Source organism: Lepidochelys kempii, chromosome 26 (genome assembly GCF_965140285.1).
Source record: "Lepidochelys kempii isolate rLepKem1 chromosome 26, rLepKem1.hap1, whole genome shotgun sequence".
Classification (NCBI taxonomy): Eukaryota; Metazoa; Chordata; order Testudines; family Cheloniidae; genus Lepidochelys; species Lepidochelys kempii.
This window is the reverse complement of record NC_136405.1, coordinates 13,345,785-13,364,950: the sequence shown is the minus strand read 5'-3', so window position 1 is coordinate 13,364,950 and position 19,166 is coordinate 13,345,785. Positions and strand designations below refer to the sequence as shown.

Below are 19,166 nucleotides of genomic sequence, written 5' to 3'. Positions count from 1 at the left end.
AGGTGAACCTGGGGAGGGGAGGGGCTGTCCATGCCCCCTCCTCCGCACCGTGTGTGTGGGGTTGGGGGGCGGATGACTTGGAGGGGCAGGGGGCTCCCCATACCCCCCCATGTGTATGAAGTTGTGGGGCAGGTGATATGGAGGGGCAGGACTGCCTGTGGCCCCCCGCACCATGTGTGTGGGGTTGGGGGGCAGGTGACTGGGGGGGGGCTGCCCATTGCCCCCTCCACCGTGTGTGGGGTTGGGGGGCAGGTGACCTGGGAGGTGGGCTGTCAATTGCCCCCCGCGCCATGTGTTTGGAGCTGGGGGGCAGGGGAGGAGACTGGGCAGTGACGATGCCCCAAGCCCTCCCCCCCCCCCACAGCCTGCGCCATCAACGCCCTGCTGGTGGAGATGCTGCCCTTCCTGGGCCCCGCCGAGCTGCCCGCGGCTGTCGTCCTGAGCCAGGAGGAGCTGAGCCGCAAGGTCCTGGCACTGCTCCAGTTGCTGCCCAGAGACTTCCTCCTGCTCCAGGTAGGGCCCCCGCGACACCCTGGGAGAGGCCGGGGGGGGGGGGCTGCTCCATCGCATTGCTCCTCTTGAGGGGTGCCCACCCCCCAGTGACCCTCTGCTCTCGCTCTGCATCCCGCCGGGCCGCACTGACTTGTTTGTCTCCTCCGGCAGCCCTGCCAGTCGGTCTCTTGCTACGGCCAGGATGTGCTGGACAAGCTGATCCAGTGTGGGCTGCTGGTCGCGGAGGAGGTAGGTGAAGGACGCAGGCCCTAATGTCCCTGGCACCGAACACGCCCCCTGCTGTCCGGGGCCGAGTCCAGCCTCTGGTGCCTTCCCTTGGGTCAGCCGGTCGCCCGCCTGCCCCGTGCAAGCTGCCAGGCCCTTTCCCAGGGCACCGTCGCCCACCTGCTGCCTGCAGGGGAATCCTCAGTGCTGGGAAAGGTGCCCGCTGGGAGACCAAGTCCTTTGGTTAGCCATGGGGCCCGGCATCCCCGATCTCTGCTGAACAACGTGCTCCTGGCAGGGGCGATCCCCGCCAACGGCCATGGCCAGTTAGTTCAGTCTTCCCAGCCTTGCCCGCTAGGGAGGACACTGGTTTGAGAACCCACCGGTGGCTGAGTCCGAGAGGAAGGTGTGTCCTGGTTCCCGGTCTCCAGAGCCATCTGCTCTCCCCCAGGCTCTGACACGGGGATGGGTTGGCACCACCTTGGCAGGAGTGGGGAGCCCTGAGCCTCTCCGCCCCCACCAGGGCGTGCATGCCGGGTGAGCTGCGCCCAGAGGACTGCCAGCCGCTTGGAGTTCCCAGCCCCAAGGGCTCAGGGCAGCCAGTTTCTCCCCTAGGCCCCCAGCGAGTGGCTGGCCTGCGACACTGCCCGGAGGCGCTTCCCGCGGAAGCTGCTGTGGAAGGAGATGGAGGACTTCAACGACAGCGACAGCGACTACGACGAGGACGCCGGCAAGCGCCGCTTCAAGGTACCACCCTGGCGGGGATCAGGCTGCCTGGCGTTAGCTCCTCCTGGCCAGCCACCCCTGCCCCTTCTGCCGTTCTCCAGACCCGAGGGACCATCCTTCCTACCCGTCTGCAAGGAAACTGCCTGTCCAGCTGGTCGTTGCACCTCGCAGCCTGCCAGGGAGGTCTCCTGCTGCAGCTGGGTAAACTGAGGCACGGCTGAGGGGAAGGGACTCGGCAAGCTGGTGTAGAGCCGGGACTAGAACCCAGAAGTTCTGAATCCCAGCCCAGCCCTCCCCTTCCGACCTTTAGACTCCACTGCATCTCCCAGAGCCGGGGATAGAACCCAGGAGTCCTGACTCCCAGCTTACCCCCCCTGCTCTAACCCCACTTCCCAACACTGCTGTCCTCTCCTAGAGATGGGAAGAGAACCCAGGAGTCCTGACTCCCTGTCACCTCCTCTAAGCTCAGTGTTTAGATGGCACAGCGTCATGGCAACATGGCTAACCACTAGGCATGCTCTCCCTGGTCGGTTTCCTCGTCCCCTGGCCTGGGCTCTCCAGTCCCTGTGCACCAGCATCCACCTGCCCCATGACCCCCACGCTCCTGCACAGGGGGGGCAAGGCCTCTCTGGGCTGTCAGTTCCCTGCTGCTGGGGGAACACGTTCTCCTTTTGGTCTGGCGGCACGTGGGAGGGGATCTGTCGCCCTCCCAACCCAGCCTCATTGTAAGAGAACATCAAATTATCATATTAATTCCCGCTCCTATTGTTTTCCCCACGATCACACGGCACAGCCCAGGTTCACAACCTGTCTCTTGAAAATGCCAGCTGCGTGGGCTGCTCCTCCAAACTGGAGCAAAGTTCTCTGTAATTAACGGGCGGGGGCTGAGAACGGAGTCCTCTGAACTCGTCACACTTGTGCATGGGCTGCGGGAGCCTGCGTCTGGCTCTGCAGCACCATCTTCTGGTCAGCCGGAGGCTCTTCCCCCTCGCGTGGATCCAGCGTCTGTCCCCGACACTGTGGCAGGTGGTTACGGTCGCTCTCTGGCGTGTTGCTTGGCTCAGCGAGTGATGGTGTCACTGAAACTGCCAGGCTAGGAGCCAGGGGGAGCGGGAACAGGGGCTGCCCCAGCCCCCCCCCCGTTCGGAGACACCCGGGTGTCTCCTGCCCTGTGAGCTACCCCCAAACCCTCTCTCTGCTGTCGGGGGTCGGGTGATGTGGACACTGAGAGAAGACACCTCCCCCCCCGGCAACAGACAGATGGGGTGGCCCTTGGGGCAAGATTCAGACCAGCCTGAGTTGGGGACATAAGGTAAATAGGTGGTGAGGGTCAATCCTGACCCACAGCTCTACCAATTCCCCTTACTCCTGACCTGCTGCCCCCCAATATCCTAGCCCTGGGCTCCCCCATAGCTCTGCCACTGCCCTTCAGTCCTGACCCACAGCCCCCCGTTGTCCCAGCCCCGGCCCTTCCCTGTTGTATGTGATGTTGGCAGCTCTCCCCTTGAGAGGAAGTTGAGTCCCACCAAACTCATTTCACTTGTGACTAGCAGAGCCCTATTTCACCACCTCCCGTCCAAGGGTAGGTCCAGCCAGGCTGAGCCCAGGCATTCCCTCTCCCTGCAGATAAGCCAGCTGGACAACTGCCCCGATTTCTTCCTCTTCCTCTGCGGCCTCCTAGGCCCCCTGCTGAAGACCTTTGAGAGAGCCGCTGCCTTCCTGGCGGAGTCTGGCTGCCCTGAGCGAGGTAGGAAACCCCACCCCGCACCTTGCATTCACCAGTGTGTTAGCAAAGCCAGGGGCTGAGCTCCCCCTCTAGGCCTGTAAGATCCAAGGGGTCAACGAGAGCAGACTTGGGGCCTGACACCCAAGGGCGGTGCTGGGTCCAGCTGAATGGGGGGGCTCGCACCGTGTCTGCCAGCCAGCACTGGGGCTCCCCGCCAAACCCCAAATAGCGCCGGGCACATGAAATGTGGTGCTTTCCCCCTTAACGGCTGGACTCTCCTAGCCCTGGGATCTACCACCAGGGAAACCGAGGCACAGAGCAGCAACATGCCTTGCCCTAGGTCACTCAGCAGGGCTCATGACCCACGCCTGTGCTGGGAGAACAGCCATGGCTCTAGCTCCTTCGGGGGCATGCAGCTTGGGTCTCCCGCTGCGCCCAGGGGCTCATTTTCCTGGCTGGGCTTGTTGTGTGGAGAGGAGGCCGCCGCTGTAAATCAGTGTAGCCCTACCGAGGTGAGAGCTGCCCCGACGTCCCTAGGCTGAGGAGCAGACCCAGAATGTTGGTTCCTTGGCTGGGCTCCCCCTCGCGTTCCTCTCCCACGCTCTCTGCTTGCCTCCCCCAGAGCTGGAGTACCTGGAGAAGCTGCAGCGGTTCCTGGTGAGGAAGGCGAGAGAGGACGGCTCCTTCGGTGAGTTTGAGATCCAGCCTCCCTGTGCTGCTAGGGAGCTGCTGCCCCGCCCCGTGTCCAACCCTTTCCTCGCCCTGCTAGGGAGGCTTCATCCCAGCGGCCTCCCCGGCTGGAGTTCTAGGGCAGAGCGGGAACAGCACCAGGAAGTGACGGGCTTCTCTGGGCACGGGTCAAGAAATCGCTCTCCCTGTCTGCCAGCTCCAGCTGCTGGTGGGCAAATACGGAGCTGGGCTGTAAACCTGCAGGGGGCAGGAAGGGCCCTCGATCCATGGAGTTACTGGGCAGAGAGGCAGCATACTGGATGGGGGGGTCCCTGTCTTCCCTCCTGCAGCCCACAGGAGCCCCACGCGGGCAGCTGAAATGGGGTCTTACCTGCCCAGGCTGCGTTGTAGGCCCCAGACCAGAACTAAAGGAGTGGGAGTGAAACAACCGGAGGAGGTGGGTTGGGAGGGTTGCTTGGGGCTGGCATGCCCCGTGCTGTGCCTGGCCCGCCCTGTGCTGCGCCTGGCCCTCACGTTGTTACTGCATCTCTTTCCAGAGTGCACGAACAGGAGCCTGGCTGCGAGCTCCGTCCGCACCTTCAAGGAGCTGGGGGTGAGTGTGCCCCACCTGTCTGTACCCTGGTGATTCTGGGGAGGTCGGTTCAGCCCATCATGGTAATTTAGGGATGGCTGCTGGGATGTTCTGTCCCTCCCTGTAATCTCCCCTCAGCCTGGCCCACCAGGCAGATATGGTCTCTCCTTGTGCAGCCCCCACCCCTTCCCGGGTGGAAAGTGACAGTTCCTCTGTCCCTCTCCACCCCCAGGTGCTGAGAGAACAGCCAGGCCCAGCGGGGCCCATTCTCCACCTCTCGGAAACCTTCAGCACCAAAGGGAACCAGGAGCAACTGGAGAAGTTCATCGGGCAGTTCACCTCCAGCTAGAGCTGCTCTGGGCGGGGTGTGAGGAACTGTCCTGCCACCTGGAGTGACGGTTTCAAAAATCCCCTTCGGCAGGATCCCCTGTTGAACATCTCCGGGCCGGGGGTGGCATCCACCCACCGCAGCACGACCCCTGTTGTTTGGCTGAAATACCTGGGTTGAGTTTGAGATAAAAATAAATCGCCTCTTGATGCCTGGGTCTCTGCCTGCTTTTACTGGACAGGCTCATGCCAGCAGTTCCCCCCCAAAAACCAGCCATGGTGGGCTCAGTGTTGCTTCCTTTCCCTGGTGTTACTAGAGATCAGAGCGGCAGGGACCACCCTCCTGGCTCCTAAACTGGACTGTGGGCCCAGGATCTTCTATGCAAATGCAGCCCCAGAGGAGGGGTGGTGTATAATAAACTCTGCCCCAAACTCATTCCCCATGACAGAGCAGCTGGGGGGACCCCATCCCCATGGAGCAGGGCTGGGATGTGCATTTATTTGCCTTGCTCTGTGTCTAATCCTAGGGGAGCAGCCCTCTAACGGCTGCCTGGCAGCATGACCCCCCTCGTGCTGGGTGTTTGAGTGGATTTCACACCAACCGTGCTGACAGGGCAGCCCAGTTTCTCTGAGCACAGAGTGCGGCCGAAGCTGGCAGGTCCGGCCCTTCCGCGAGAGCTTTATTGCAAAATCCTGCTGTGGAGTGCCACGCATGCCCGTGTCCATGATCCGCTCCTGGGCCCCGGGACCGCGCTGGTGGGGCGTCCTCAAACGACCTTGTTTCGGAGGGCTCCCAGCTGGTCAATTTCACACTGCACCACATCTCCTCTCTGCAAAGCAGGATACGCAGAGGAACATTTCCATTAGGAGCTACCAACTACAGCCTGCAGGCCCCCCCCCCAGCGCCTTCCAGAATCCTTTGCACCAGCCCCTACTGCAGCAGCAGCCCGGGGTTCATGTCTGCCCATCATCAGACATGGCCCTAGCCTTGCCCACCAGAACACAGGGTGGGACGAACCCCATCATGCCGAGAAGAGACAAACTGCAACTGCTACACAAAATCCATCCGGGGGGGAGCATCTGTCACCCTCTGCTTCATCTGAAACCCTGGGAGCTGGATGCGTCACATGCAAAGTGACTCCAGCCTCCAGCAGCTCCTAAGCCCCCTCCCCCTGGGAACACGCTGTTGACAGTAGCAGTGATGTGCATCCCCTCGTGGGGAAGAGGCTCGGGCTGTCACTCCCTTGCTGGAATCTCTGAGCCTGGTGCTGCAAATCCAGCTGCTCAGGCAAGCCCTTGAGTCTGTGCTGAGCAGATGGGCACCACCATCTGCCCAGGTGGCTCCAACTGCAGGGGCCACGTGGGACACCCCATGTCTCCTGTCACAGCCCCTGCTGTAGGGAGTCCGGATCCCCAGGACTGACACTCACCTTCAGGAATATGGGGGGCTTCCGGAAAGCTCCAATGCCAGGGGGGGTCCCGGTGAGGAAGACATCTCCAGGGAACAGTGTGACGAACCTGCCATGAACCAGGTACAGCCCTTCAGCAGAGCATCCCGACACAGAGCCCCCAGCACGCACGCACCCCCCACATTAGGGCCACGGTTGTTCAGACATGCCCAGATACCCGCCAGGGGGCTGAGACTACCCCATGCATAGATCAGCACTAGGGATCAAACCCAGGCCCTCTGGCTCTCAAAGCAGGAGCCGCTGCTAAAGACTAGGGCCATCAATGACCCTGCCCCTAGAGAGGGGCAGAGAACCGCACTGGCTCCCAGGAACACAGTGGTTGGTGCTCCCAGGGCAGGGGACGCAGGGGCTGCACCTACCGGGAGACCCACACGACCAGCGCCTGCGTTTTGAAGATCATCTGATTGGTGTTGCTGTCCTGGACAAGTTCCCCGTTCACTTTGCAACGGATTCCCAGCTTGTGAGGGTCTGAGAGAGACAGAGCAGTCAGCTCTGCAAAATAAACCGGGAGAGTGGGGCTGTTCCCTGTACAGACCTCCCCTGCTGGGCGAGAGTGGGGATCCAGGAGAGGAAACCTCAGATCACAGGAAAGATCCCAATGTGTTGGACAAACCGTATCTAAGGGGCTGCTGTTGCTCACCGCTGCACTGCGGCCACCTCTGGGCTGGAACGCCACAGCTCACAGCAAGTCCACAGAACAGGGTGGGCCACAAAGCGAAGGGTGCTGGGACCAGTTGAGGCAGCAGGAGGAAACGTAGGGCGCAGAAGGTAATTGCCCCAGTTGGATTTGGGCTGGGACACTGGGATTCCTGCTGGGAATAGTGTCAGGAGCTGGGGGTCACTAGGGGTCGCCCCTAGTGCCACGCTTGGGGAACTGGTTCAGGAATAACTGGGGAAGGACACCACGTACTGAGCCACCCGCCCCAGTCCCGGCGGCGCTCTGGGATTTAGAGGGCTCCTCTGCAAATACTGATCCAACCCGACCACACGCGGCCTGGGAGCTCACCCCGCGTGCCCAGGGCAGTGATGGAGCAAGCAGGAGGAATCGGGGACAAAGGCTGCTTATGCATCACCCCGGGAGCCTCCGCAGCCTGAGGGCACCCGTGCAGGCAACCCAGCCCTCCCTGTGGCAACCACAGCCCAGCAGGCAGGAGAGACCGACGGGCCAGACCCATACCTGTCACAGAGTCCTTGGTGACAATGGCAGGGCCCAAGGGGCAGAAAGTGTCAAAGGTTTTCCCCAGGATCCACTGATTCCCATTCCTCTTCATCTGCCAGTCCCTGGCGGTGACGTCATGGGCAACCATGAATCCCACGACGTGATCCATCGCGGCTGATTCCTGGACGGGGGGGGAAACGGGACGGGAGTCGCTGCACAGCCGCACGCAGGAGCCACTGCTGGAGAGACTGCAAACGTGGGGCTGCCCGACGACTCCGGGCACCACGGTGCCGAATTAACATACACACTGCCCCCAACAGGCCCCGCCTCTGACCGAGAGGGATGCCCTCTAGTGGTGAAAAGGGAGCACGCTCAGTTCAATCATCAGCCTGGCTGCTGAGCTTGCCAACCAGGGGGCCGCGGGGGTGGCTTTTGCCACATGCCCTGGTCTGAAGTCACCAAACAGATGGCCCCGTTCAGCCGGGGCTGGGTTTGAAGTACCAAGACCTGAAGTGGCACCAGAGTCCGTTCCCAGCTCCTTTCGTACCTTGATGTGCTTCCCTTTCTTCCCAATGACAAATGCCAGCTCCACCTCCCAGTCGACTTCCTAGAGAAGGAAACAGGCAAGTCTGAGTCTCTGCCCCTAGTCCAGAGGGCACAGAGGCAATCAGGGCTCAGGTACCACAGGGAGAGGCAATCAGAGATGCCCGAGATCACTGTTCCCACACCTGCGAAACGCCACTCGTGATATGGCAGGGCCAGAACTGACAGGTGGGCAGAACCCTCTCAGCGCAGAGACACCCCCTGCTTATGGCCCAGCAACATGGTAGCTCCCCTAAGCAAGATATTTGGATGTAACTTTTGGGACTGTTGGCATCTAGGTGGCTCATTACTTGACACAGCCAGCAGGGGGCACTTGCACAAATAGCAGCAACCGTCCTTCCTAATTTCTTAGCGGTGGGTTTTTGGATTAAACAGATCTCGAGGCAGCTCGCGGCCAACTCAAATCCGGGCCCACGCCCTACTGACAGCAGCATTCTCCATGGTCGGAGTGGGCACCCCCGGCCTTTGCTCCCACAGTTCTTTAGCTGGAGCCTTTAATGGACATATCCTCGGGTGGGGCTGGCGTGTCTCGGCTCAAAGGTCCCCAAGGGCACGGCAGGAGGAGCAAGGGGTATTTACGTTGCTCTCGGCTGGGTGGATGATGTCGTCGTAGGGGCCAGTGATGCAGCTGGGAAACTTGCTGAAGATGATGGGCTCCTCGGGGATGTTTATGTTCTGCTCCCGGCAGTGGTCTGCGTAATTCAGCCCCACGCAGATCAACTTCCCCGGGTTGGTTATGGGGGCCAAGAGGGTCACCTGAGAGCGTGGCAGGATGTGCTGGCCAGACTCCTGAGCCCTAGAGACAGAGGAGGGAAGGGGCAGATATAAGGGATGCTGAGAGAATGGGGGAGGCTCTTCACTGGGGAAGCCAGGGACACTGGTGTAGTGGTCAAAGCAAGGGACTGGGAGAACTGGATCCCCTGGATTCTACTTCCAGTTCTGGCATGGATTTCCTGTGTAGCTGTAAGCAATTTCTTGCCCCTCCCTGTGCCTCAGTTTCCCTCCTGTAAAATGGGGCTCACACCTACCTCTTGCACAGACAGTGCCTTGAGAATCCTGCACTGAGAATGACCAGTCAGAGCGTGGGTCCAGGACTAGGACAATCCCAGCTGTACACATCCACCCCTTTCCTAACCAGCTTCCAAATCTCAGGAATAACAACTGTGCCCCCTAGTGCCCATCGAAGGATGTCCCGTCCCTAGCTCTAAAAGTGCTTAGAGGTTCATTATCCCCTTGTTTTACAGACAGGGAAACTGAAGCATGAGGCTGATGAGGCTGGGAAATGCCTTGCCCAAGGCCATGCGCTGAGTCCATGGTAGATCTGGGACTAGAACCCAGGGCCGGAGCACCCACAGAAAAAGAAATAGTGGGTGCTTAGCACCCACTGGCAGTCTCTTATCAGCACCTCCCTCCCGCCCATAGGCGGCCCCACTGATCAGTGCCTTCCCCCCCCAACAGCACCTCCTGCCCATCGTGATCAGCTGCTCCGCGGTGTGCAGGAGGCACCGGGGGTGGACAGGGTGGAGTGAGGGCAGGGCACAGTTGGGGGAGGGAAGAGGCAGCGCCTTGGGGGAATGGGTGGAGTGGGGGCAGGTCCTGGGGCAGAGCAGGGGGGAGCCCCCCCCCGGCACATTAGAAAGTCAGCGCCTCTGCCCAGGGCTCTTGACCGCCCAGTGCTCTAGCCACTGAGCCATGCTTCCTCCCAGCTTTGGGATCACTGCAATTTCTGGAGAAGACGATCTGTAGAGGCACTAAGGGTTATTAGCATAAGGATTTAAATGTAGCCTGCAGAGACACCGGGCATCACTGAGAGAATCTGACTTCTCCATTCCCTGCTTTCTAGTCATTGAAGCCCAGACCTTCAAAGGTATTTAGGCACTTCACTTTCACTGAAATCATTGGGAGGTATGTGCCTAAATACCTTTGAGGATCCAGGCTTAAATCTGTAACTCTTCACGCTGTGCAGACAGGACAGATCAGACAGCGAGCCCCAGGCCTTCACCTCTTGTGCCTGCCTCCCCTACCCCCATTGGTTTTTGTTTGTTAAAGCCCCCATTGGCACAGCTGCGGCAGGTGTGGGGAGCCCACAAGGGTGCCAAGCGGCAGGGAAACCCAAGCACCGACGCACAAGAAGGGGACAGCCCCTGGATGGGGGGCTTGTTAGCGTGAGGGTCTGCTTGGCCTTTCAGGGTGGAAACAGCTTCCAGCACCCCCTGCAGGGTCGCTGGAGAGCCGCACTTACCGTCTCGCTAGGGCCAGTGCTGCGTCCCCTTCCTCCAGGAACTCCCTCATCCTTCTGGGCAGGGAGGGGTCGAAAGCATTTAAATCAATCACGTTGCCACCATCTTTCTCCTCCAGCCCAATCCTGGGCCCATCCGAGCCGGTTTGGAACTGGACCAGCCTCATGGCCTTAGCTCGATGGGAAACGTCCCTGGCCTATGTCCTGCCCCAGCCGGGCAGCCTCCAGCTCAGTCTCAGAGTCGCTGGAAGGGCTCTTAGGACCAGCACCGGCATCAGATCCTGCAGGAGAGAGACAAACGAGCGTGGACGGGTCATCCATCCACGCGGGTTGGATCTCTGCCCAGCAGTGGTAACTATCATTTTTTTGGTCAAGTTCCAAATTCTTGGTCAAGGTCCAGACTCCAGAGAAAATACAGAAATAATAATGATGACAGATAAATAAATAAATACATAAATACAAATATTTCAGGGTCTGTCTGAAAGCGTCCGGCAGCCCAGGTTTGGCTGGCGGGCCCCCTATTGACCGCCCCAAGGGAAAGTAACCAGAACCTGGGATCTCGCTCTACCACGGGGGGGAACTGGTCACACACAGGGCTCAACCCCTGGGACACGCAGTTGTTCGCCAGGGTCACGCACGGCTGCATCCGGATTCCCATGGCGCCACAGAGGCCCGGGCTGTGAACCCGACGGTGTCACAGGGGTGAGGGGGGGGGCCCCTCGGTGAAGCTGAGGGGGCGAGGGAGGCGGGGGGGGAGTCCCCTCTGTGAAGCCAGAGGGGGGAGAGGGAGGCGGGGGGGGTCGCTCTGTGAGGCCAAGGAGGGGGGCATGAGGGAGGCGGGGGGGTCGCTCTGTGAGGCCGGGGGGGGGGAGAGAGGGAGGCGGGGGGGTCGCTCTGTGAGGCCGGGGGGGGGGGAGAGGGAGGCGGGGGGGTCGCTCTGTGAGGCCGGGGGGGGGGAGAGAGGGGAGGCGGGGGGTCGCTCTGTGAGGCCGGGGGGGGGCGCGAGGGAGGCGGGGGGGGCGCTCTGTGAGGCCGGGGGGGGCGCGAGGGAGCGGGGGGGGCGCTCTGTGAGGCCGGGGGGGGCGCGAGGGAGGCGGTGGGGGTCGCTCTGTGAGGCCGGGGGGGGGCGCGAGGGAGGCGGGGGGTCGCTCTGTGAGGCCAAGGAGGGGGGTCGCGAGGGAGGCGGGGGGGTCGCTCTGTGAGGCCGGGGGGGGGCGCGAGGAGGCGGGGGGGTCGCTCTGTGAGGCCGGGGGGGGGCGCGAGGGAGGCGGGGGGGTCGCTCTGTGAGGCCGGGGGGGGGCACGAGGGAGGCGGGGGGTCGCTCTGTGAGGCCAAGGAGGGGGTCGCGAGGGAGGCGGGGGGGGGCGCGAGGGAGGCGGGGGGGGGCGCGAGGGAGGCGGGGGGGTCCCTCTGTCAGCCGGGGGGTCGCGAGGGAGGCGGGGGGGTCGCTCTGTCAGGCCGGGGGGGGGCACGAGGGAGGCGGGGGGGGCGCTCTGTGAGGCCGGGGGGGGTCGCGAGGGAGGCGGGGGGGTCGCTCTGTGAGGCCGGGGGGGGCGCGAGGGAGGCGGGGGGGGGGGCGCGAGGGAGGCGGGGGGGTCGCTCTGTGAGGCCGGGGGGGGTCGCGAGGGAGGCGGGGGGGTCGCTCTGTGAGGCCGGGGGGGGGGCACGAGGGAGCGCTCTGTGAGGCCAAGGAGGGGGGCATGAGGGAGGCGGGGGGGTCGCTCTGTGAGGCCGGGGGGGGGGAGAGAGGGAGGCGGGGGGGTCGCTCTGTGAGGCCGGGGGGGGGGAGAGGGAGGCGGGGGGGTCGCTCTGTGAGGCCGGGGGGGGAGAGAGGGAGGCGGGGGGTCGCTCTGTGAGGCCGGGGGGGGGCGCGAGGGAGGCGGGGGGGGCGCTCTGTGAGGCCGGGGGGGGCGCGAGGGAGGCGGGGGGGGCGCTCTGTGAGGCCGGGGGGGGGCGCGAGGGAGGCGGGGGGGTCGCTCTGTGAGGCCGGGGGGGGGCGCGAGGGAGGCGGGGGGTCGCTCTGTGAGGCCAAGGAGGGGGTTCGCGAGGGAGGCGGGGGGGTCGCTCTGTGAGGCCGGGGGGGGGCGCGAGGGAGGCGGGGGGGTCGCTCTGTGAGGCCGGGGGGGGGCGCGAGGGAGGCGGGGGGGTCGCTCTGTGAGGCCGGGGGGGGGGCGCGAGGGAGGCGGGGGGGTCCCCTCTGTCAGGCCGGGGGGGTCGCGAGGGAGGCGGGGGGTCGCTCTGTCAGGCCGGGGGGGGGGCACGAGGGAGGCGGGGGGGGCGCTCTGTGAGGCCGGGGGGGGTCGCGAGGGAGGCGGGGGGGTCGCTCTGTGAGGCCGGGGGGGTCGCGAGGGAGGCGGGGGGGGGGCGCGAGGGAGGCGGGGGGGTCGCTCTGTGAGGCCGGGGGGGGGTCGCGAGGGAGGCGGGGGGGTCGCTCTGTGAGGCCGGGGGGGGAGAGAGGGAGGCGGGGGGGTCCCCTCTGTCAGGCCGGGGGGGGCGCGAGGGAGGCGGGGGGGGGCGCTCTGTGAGGCCGGGGGGGGGCACGAGGGAGGCGGGGGGGTCGCTCTGTGAGGCCGGGGGGGGAAGAGAGGGAGGCGGGGGGGGGTCGCGAGGGAGGCGGGGGGGGTCCCCTCTGTCAGGCCGGGGGGGGCGGGGCTGGAGCCGCTGGGCAGACGCGGGCCGAGGCGGGGCTGGATCTAACGGGGCGGGGCCGGGGGCGGGGCCGGAGCGAGCGGGCGGGGGGGGGGGGGGAACGGGCAGTCGCTGAGCCCAGCGAGCAGGTGTTGGGGGGGGGGGGCAGCGCCAGGCCGCCCCGCCCCGCCCCGCCCCCGGGAGCGGGACTGACCCCCCCGCACAGGGCCCGCCGGGCCCCTCCCCCGCTACCTGCTCAGCGGCTCTGGGGTGGCTGCGGGCCTGCCGCAGCTCCTGCGGTCGCTCGCCGATGCCGTCACAAAGCCGAGCCGCGCCCCTGTCACCGACCTGTGACGCCATCACAGCCTCCGGCCGGCGGGGAACCAATAAAAAACCTACCACCTCTCCTCCTCCTCCCCTCGCAACGAGGGCGGCGGGGGACCTAACATCCAATCAGAGAGCGGCTAGGGCAGGACTTCACGGGCTGCCACCAATAAACCGCTAGCTAATAAGCCCCGCCCACTCGTCTGTGCCCTCAGAGAGCGTGACTGGCTGTCACCATGACACCACGGGCACAGCGTGGGGCGAGCCCGGCTGGGCGCCATGACACTAGGGGCAAAGCGTGGGGTGAGCCCGGCTGGGCGCCATGACACTAGGGGCAAAGCGTGGGGCAGGGCAGGCCCCAGGCTGCGCCATCATAACTAGGGAACCAGTTACCTTCCATAGGGGTCGCCCTGTGCCCCCTCCCCGCCCCAGCAGACCCCCATGGGCGCCCCCATCTGCAGGGCAGAGCAGCTCCCGGCTGCACCCCAAGGTGCTGCACCCCATCGGCCTGACACGCCCTGGCCCGGCTCACGGGGTGCACCAGCAGCTGCTCGGGGCCGGGGCTCTAACGCGGCCCCCTGCGGGCTGTCACGCTTCCTCCCGCTCCGCCGCTGCAGGCCAGCCCCCTTGGGAGAGCGCGGGCCCCCCCTCGGCTCCGCTCCCCCCACCACGTGACTCCAGAAGCTGGGGCATGCCCCAGTGGCCAGGGCCCACAGGGAGCCCGCTAGCCCTTCACGCCCCCTCTTTACTGCAGGGCTGGAGAGATCGGCCCCGCCATCCCCCCGCACCCTGCTCCAGAAAACCCGCCTCCTCCCGCCCCCCAGCAGTCCTTGCTCCCTACCTTCATCTGCCTCATCTCAGCCCCCTGCCCTCCTGCTGTCAGCCATCCCCCCGCCTTGCCAACACAATGGAAGGATCAGAAACCAGCAGCAGTGGAAGGCTTGTTCTGTGTTTGTTCACCACCGAGCCCGTGTCCATGACTGGGGCGCCTAGGAACTGTCATTAAAATAACACATTAATAAACTAGGCGCATGGCGCTGGGTGCTGCAGGCGCGTGCCGAGCAAAGCAGGGCAGAACCGTGGGTCAGGACTGTCTCCTCGAGGGTGATCCTTTCTGTCACGTTACAGCATCACTTCTTCCAAGCACAGCAGCCTACAGGAAAATGGCTGAGCTTATCCAAAGGCATGAATCAACCAGCGCTGCACGGGCTAAACTGCAGGCATCCCCCGCTCTGTGCATGGTGCCCAGCAGAGTTGTTCCACACCTCCAGGGTCTCCCATACTCAGCCTCCGTAACACGGCCCATCCCAAGTGGATATGGAAAGAGGGGCCCAGGATAGACAGCAAGAATGGAACCGTGTTCATGCTATCAGCTGTGTTTCATGGCACGGGAAGGAATTGGATACAGAACCAGTTGGGCTCTGCGGCCAGAGAAGGAAGCAAAATGGATGGGAGCCTTTTCTTTTTCTTTTTTTTTTTCAGTTTATTTTATTAAAATATACAGTGACTGAATATCAAGTAGTTACAGAGAACAGGAACCGACGACTGTCTCCCCAGATTGTGCTGTAAGGGTGGTCGTGAGATATGGGGCACTGGAGTAAAGGCTACTGCTAGTGAGACATGCGGCCATTCCTTATACTGTACATATGTCAGGAAGTATCGAGTGCAAACTCACTGCCTCCGGGAGAGGGCTTAGGGTAGAGGAGAGGGAGAGACGGACGGAATTCAGAGCCTTCTTGGCAGTGGGAGACAGAAACAGACCGATCTGGGCCTTGGGCAGAGAGAGAGGCAGCCTTTGGGCACTGAGAGAGGTTGAGAGGAAGATGAGGACTGAGTCTGAGTGGTTAAAAGTCCGGCTCCTGGTGCTAGTTCAGATCTGGGAAGTGGGGCTGGAGGACTTGGGGGTCATGAGGGATAAAGGTGGATCTGGTTGTACCCAAGGGGGAAGGCCTGTGAGAAAGAGGCAGAGCCTGCACTAGCTTAAGCATCAGTGACAACTTCCACCAGGACACCTTCTCTTCCCCAGAGTGTTTGGTGGGCTCTTCCCCACTGCAGACCCAGGGACTATTTCTCAGGCTTGGTGCTCTTCTAACCAGACACTGTTCCATCTGCAGCGAGACGGGGTCATTCAGTAACCAGACGCATCCAAGGTTACTGAAGGAACTGAAAGGGGAGTCTCTCTAGGTCACCTCATCTTAGGGATTTCTATTGGCATGGAAACAGATACCCCATGGCTCTGACTCTGACATGGCAAACAGGAAATCCCAGTGAGATGGAGCAGCCAGCTACTTAGAAAGTTCCTCATTAGAGACTGTACTGACTTATCCCTGACTTCGATCTTGAGGATGACACCCTCTTGGTTGCAGAGCTTTCCCTACCAAACCCGATGCCCGGTGTCTTGTCTAGCCCTACATGCGCTGCTTTCCAGCTGGCTTTTCCAACCCTCTGGCCTCTTTCAAGACTTGTTCGCCCCGTGGCAGATCTCATCTCAGTCCTGGAAATAGTCACTTGTTAAAAAATCCAGAACAAAACACAGTCCCTGAAACCAAACCTAGAAAACGTCCCCCATGGATAGGTGATATTTCACGCCCTATTTGACTTATGACTTTCAACTGCAGCCTGGAGCTTTGGACATATTCGTAAGTCATCGCCCATCAGCTTCCAGTGTCACAGAAGAGACACGGTGGGTGAGGTAATATCTTTTACTGGACCAACTTCTGCTGGTGGAGAGGACAAGTTTGAGCTACACAGGGCTCTTCCTCTGTCTCCATGTATCTCAAAAGCTTGCCCTCGCCACCAACAGAAGCTGGACTTAAACTAGGTTGTACCTCACCCACCTTGTCTCTCACACACCCGGGGACCAACGCAGATACACAACACTGCCCATCCCACAGAATAACAGGTTCCCAGTGTAACCCTCAATTCCAGTCAACAGATTTTCGAGCCAGGGCTGATGGAGATGATGGACCAGTGGAAAACGATGGAAAATTTCAGCTCCAGAACGTAACAGCGAGGGCCCGTCTCCTCCTCCAGTTTGGAAGGGCCAGGGTATTTGTGCTTGTATTTCTGCTTCAGGAAATTCAAATCCTGTTTCTTTGTTGCAGATCGCCCCATTCCAGTTGTCTGAGTGAAGATACCTTGTTCTCCCCTACCGCTGCGGGTGGAGGGACATTCATTCTCACTGTGATTGGGGAGAAGGCGTGCTAGCTTCTTCCTTTGCTTCCCTTCTCTGGGGACGCTACCGAGGAAGTCTCGTTGAAGGCTCTGTACACTCTCTAACATTCACACACAATGTGGAACCTGCCTTTGAATGGACACTCTTGTGCTTTTAGAACTGAAGTTCTGCAGATGATTCCCAACAGTCAGGAATGTCTTCTATTTAGATGTCCACCAACCGTCCTCTCTCAGCTCAGAGACATTCAGGCTCCAGGATCTTGGCCCAGGAGCTACCTGCACATGGAAAAGTGGAGAGCAGGTCCTCAGCTGGTAAAAATTGATGGAGTTCAGTTGAAGTCAAATTTCGCAATGGGGGTATGAAGTCCATGGAGTTATGCCAAATTGTGCCAGCTGAGGATCTAGCTAGAGACCTATTTCTTCTTCAGTAAATGCCTCTCCCTCGTTTTCCTGATGGAACCCAGTAACTGCCCCATTGCTAGGGTCTCACTTGGTGCGAGTGAGAAGAACTCCACCTCCCACATGCAAACATCTTTTCCATCCAGCTACCATGTGAGAAGTGCTGAGCTTAATCCACGAGGCTGGTCTCTTTCCCATGGGTGGTATTTGACGCTGTGCAGCAGTCCCTGGCTATATCCTAGGGGAGAGCTAGCCAATCCCTCTGCTAGGTCAGACAAATCCATGAAACCCAATCTCTCTCTGTCTCCTCTTGCCCTTCAAATGAGAATCCAGTCAGTGTCGGGAGCAAACATGATCATGTCCTCTCTTTTTTTTTTTTGGTTGTTTTTTTGTTTGTTTTTAAATATAAAAAGAGTTTGTTTTTCTCCTCATAAAGATGTGTGTGTGCTTAACGAGAGAGACAGACTGAGGCGTCTGTCTGCGTGCAGGCCAGGAGGCAGCCGCGCTGGGAGAGATGAGATTGCATTCTAGATCACATTCTCGAACAGCTGCATGGAGCTCATGATGTTCTCGTCCTGGAAAGGGAGGAGAGAGAAAGGCCAGGGCAACGGTTCAGAAACAACACAATCAAGGGAGATTTGTGGTTCAGTGAATGAGGAAGCGGCTTGGGAGACAGGAAATTTGAGAGCTGGTCTCAGCCCTGCTGTGACACCTTGGGCAAGTCACCACCCTCTCCATGCCTCAGTTTCCCTCCCCCACTCTTTGGCTCTGTATAGATTGTAAACCCTTTGGGGCAGGGAATCACACACGTCTGTTCAATGCCTAACAATGGGCAACTGGTTGGGTGGGTGCACCTCTTAATTGCTACAGTAATAATAACAATACATCTGACAGAGACGGCCTACTGGGTGAACTTGGGGAAGTCACGTCCTCGCTCTGCGCCTGTTTTTCCACTAGGGATAGGAGGACTGACTTGCTCTGGACAGTGCTTTGAGATCTGCCGATGAAATTAGCTAAGGATCGTTACTGAGCCAACGTGTGTCATCTAGCACTGCTCATGTGCTACCACCCACACGGGGGCATGCTCCAGGAGTCAAATCAACCTGCCCTTAACGGAGCTTGGTCTGGTCGCCTGCCTCCCTACGACCGCACCATCCCCTCTTCGCTTATGCAGTAAGTGCCTCCGTGGCAGGAATCACTGCGTGGAATCCCACAGCCCACGTTTCACAAGAGGAGAGGATCTGGACGGGGGGAAGCTGCAGTCTAAAGGGATTAGGAACGGTGTGACTGGAATGTGGAGGGTCAGATGAATCAGTGTCCTGGCTGCAGAATGCACCGGGCCAATCGGTAAGATGGACACTAGGAAAGAAAGATGGGTAAGATGGGCTCTGAATCCAGAAGAGGGGCCAAGGATGTGGTCAAGAGGAAGAGGAGAGGGGTCTGCAGTACCCGGAGGGCGATGAAGAATCCACAGCAGCGACCCGCTCACCTTTTGACAGGTCTCTAAAAACTCCTCGATTGTCACCACGCCGTCCCGATTTCTGTCCATTTTCTGAAACGGAAAAGCAACACTCAGCAGGCGTGGGTGCGGCGGTCCCGGCGACTCTGGGCCTATGTGCAAGAACGTGCTCCCCCCCTCCACCCCGCTGCGCCCGGCTGTACCCTAAAGTCCACCTTCCTGCGATCCTGGCAGGCCTCTGCGCCTGGGGATGGACTCTCGCTGCCTGCATTCTGCCCTGCGGCTGTGAGCCCCCATCAGGGACGCTCCTCCCAACCTGTGCTCCTTCCTGCCTGCCAGCCCAGGCCTAAGGTCTGTAATGGAGCGGCCCCCCCGGGACCGGAGTGTGTCTGTGGCTTGTAACCCAATCTCAGTGAATCCGCATCAGGAGTCCCTAATGGGGCCCCCGCCTCTGCAGCTGCCAGGGTCTGCGGCAGAATTTCCAGCCACGGCCCCCGCCCTCTGCCTCCTGCCTGCAGCCATGTGGGAATCTGCGTCTGCCCCTGTGTCAGTGAAACTAATCCCGCGCCCACACCCTTCCCACCCCAGCATAATTCCACGCATAGGCGCCGACTCCGTGGGGGCTCTGGGGCCCGAGCACCTGGGGGAAAAGGTAGGGGGTGTTCAGCACCCACCAGCCACGCTGGCTCCGGCCTGGGGCTCTCCCCGGATCAGCTGTTCGGTGGGTGGGAGCTGCTGAGTGGAGCCGGGGGGCGGAGAGGAGGGAGCAAGCGGGGCCTCGGGGGGAAAGCGTGGGGGGGGGCGGGAAAAGACAGAGCAAAGGTGGGGCCTTGTGGGACGGGGCGGAGCCTCAAGTGGACTGGGGGTGGAGCACCCACCGGGAAATATACAAGTCAGCACCTGTGATTCCATTGACTTCCAAGACACCATTTCTGAGTTACACCAGGGTGAGCAA

The 19,166-nt window shown here is 61.4% G+C and overlaps 3 protein-coding genes across 8 annotated transcripts in view; 1 reads left to right on the top strand and 2 right to left on the bottom strand.

Moving 5' to 3' along the window:
• The window catches only part of LOC140903513 (glycerol-3-phosphate acyltransferase 2, mitochondrial), a 133,654-nt gene extending 128,685 nt beyond the window's left edge, over window positions 1-4,969 (top strand). Inside the window, exons 17-23 of one of the 2 annotated variants that reach the window (XM_078850644.1) lie at window positions 365-513; window positions 664-741; window positions 1,333-1,464; window positions 3,070-3,190; window positions 3,792-3,857; window positions 4,396-4,451; window positions 4,663-4,969. In XM_078850644.1, the coding sequence (XP_078706770.1) occupies window positions 365-513; window positions 664-741; window positions 1,333-1,464; window positions 3,070-3,190; window positions 3,792-3,857; window positions 4,396-4,451; window positions 4,663-4,779 (719 nt within the window). In that variant the 3' untranslated portion in view covers window positions 4,780-4,969. Of the gene's footprint in view, window positions 1-364; window positions 514-663; window positions 742-1,332; window positions 1,645-3,069; window positions 3,191-3,791; window positions 3,858-4,395; window positions 4,452-4,662 lie in introns of both variants that reach the window. The other variant, XM_073324879.2, reaches the window with a different exon arrangement.
• A 447-nt stretch (window positions 4,970-5,416) lies between these two features.
• LOC140903514 (oxaloacetate tautomerase fahd2, mitochondrial) lies at window positions 5,417-13,213 on the bottom strand. Of its 4 annotated transcripts, none has more exons than XM_073324884.1 (8): window positions 13,108-13,213; window positions 10,231-10,508; window positions 8,568-8,784; window positions 7,933-7,992; window positions 7,404-7,566; window positions 6,586-6,718; window positions 6,188-6,275; window positions 5,417-5,587 (listed from the first exon to the last, which is right to left on the bottom strand). In XM_073324884.1, exons 2-8 carry the CDS (start codon window positions 10,392-10,394, stop codon window positions 5,525-5,527), a joined length of 888 nt encoding a protein of 295 aa, XP_073180985.1. In that variant the 5' UTR covers window positions 10,395-10,508; window positions 13,108-13,213; the 3' UTR covers window positions 5,417-5,524. The 4 variants fall into 4 exon arrangements, with proteins under 4 accessions (XP_073180985.1, XP_073180988.1, XP_073180987.1 ...); XM_073324887.1 differs by having other exon boundaries at window positions 6,586-6,694; window positions 13,108-13,212; XM_073324886.2 differs by lacking the exon at window positions 13,108-13,213 and adding an exon at window positions 10,866-10,947.
• A 1,435-nt stretch (window positions 13,214-14,648) lies between these two features.
• LOC140903668 (calsenilin) overlaps window positions 14,649-19,166 on the bottom strand; it is an 83,088-nt gene continuing 78,570 nt past the window's right edge. For both annotated transcript variants that reach the window (XM_073325328.2, XM_073325327.2), the window contains exons 8-9: window positions 18,242-18,304; window positions 14,649-17,327 (exon numbers count right to left, since the gene is read on the bottom strand). In XM_073325328.2, coding sequence (XP_073181429.1) covers window positions 17,280-17,327; window positions 18,242-18,304 — 111 coding nt within the window. In that variant the 3' untranslated portion in view covers window positions 14,649-17,279. The remainder of the gene's footprint in view (window positions 17,328-18,241; window positions 18,305-19,166) is intronic.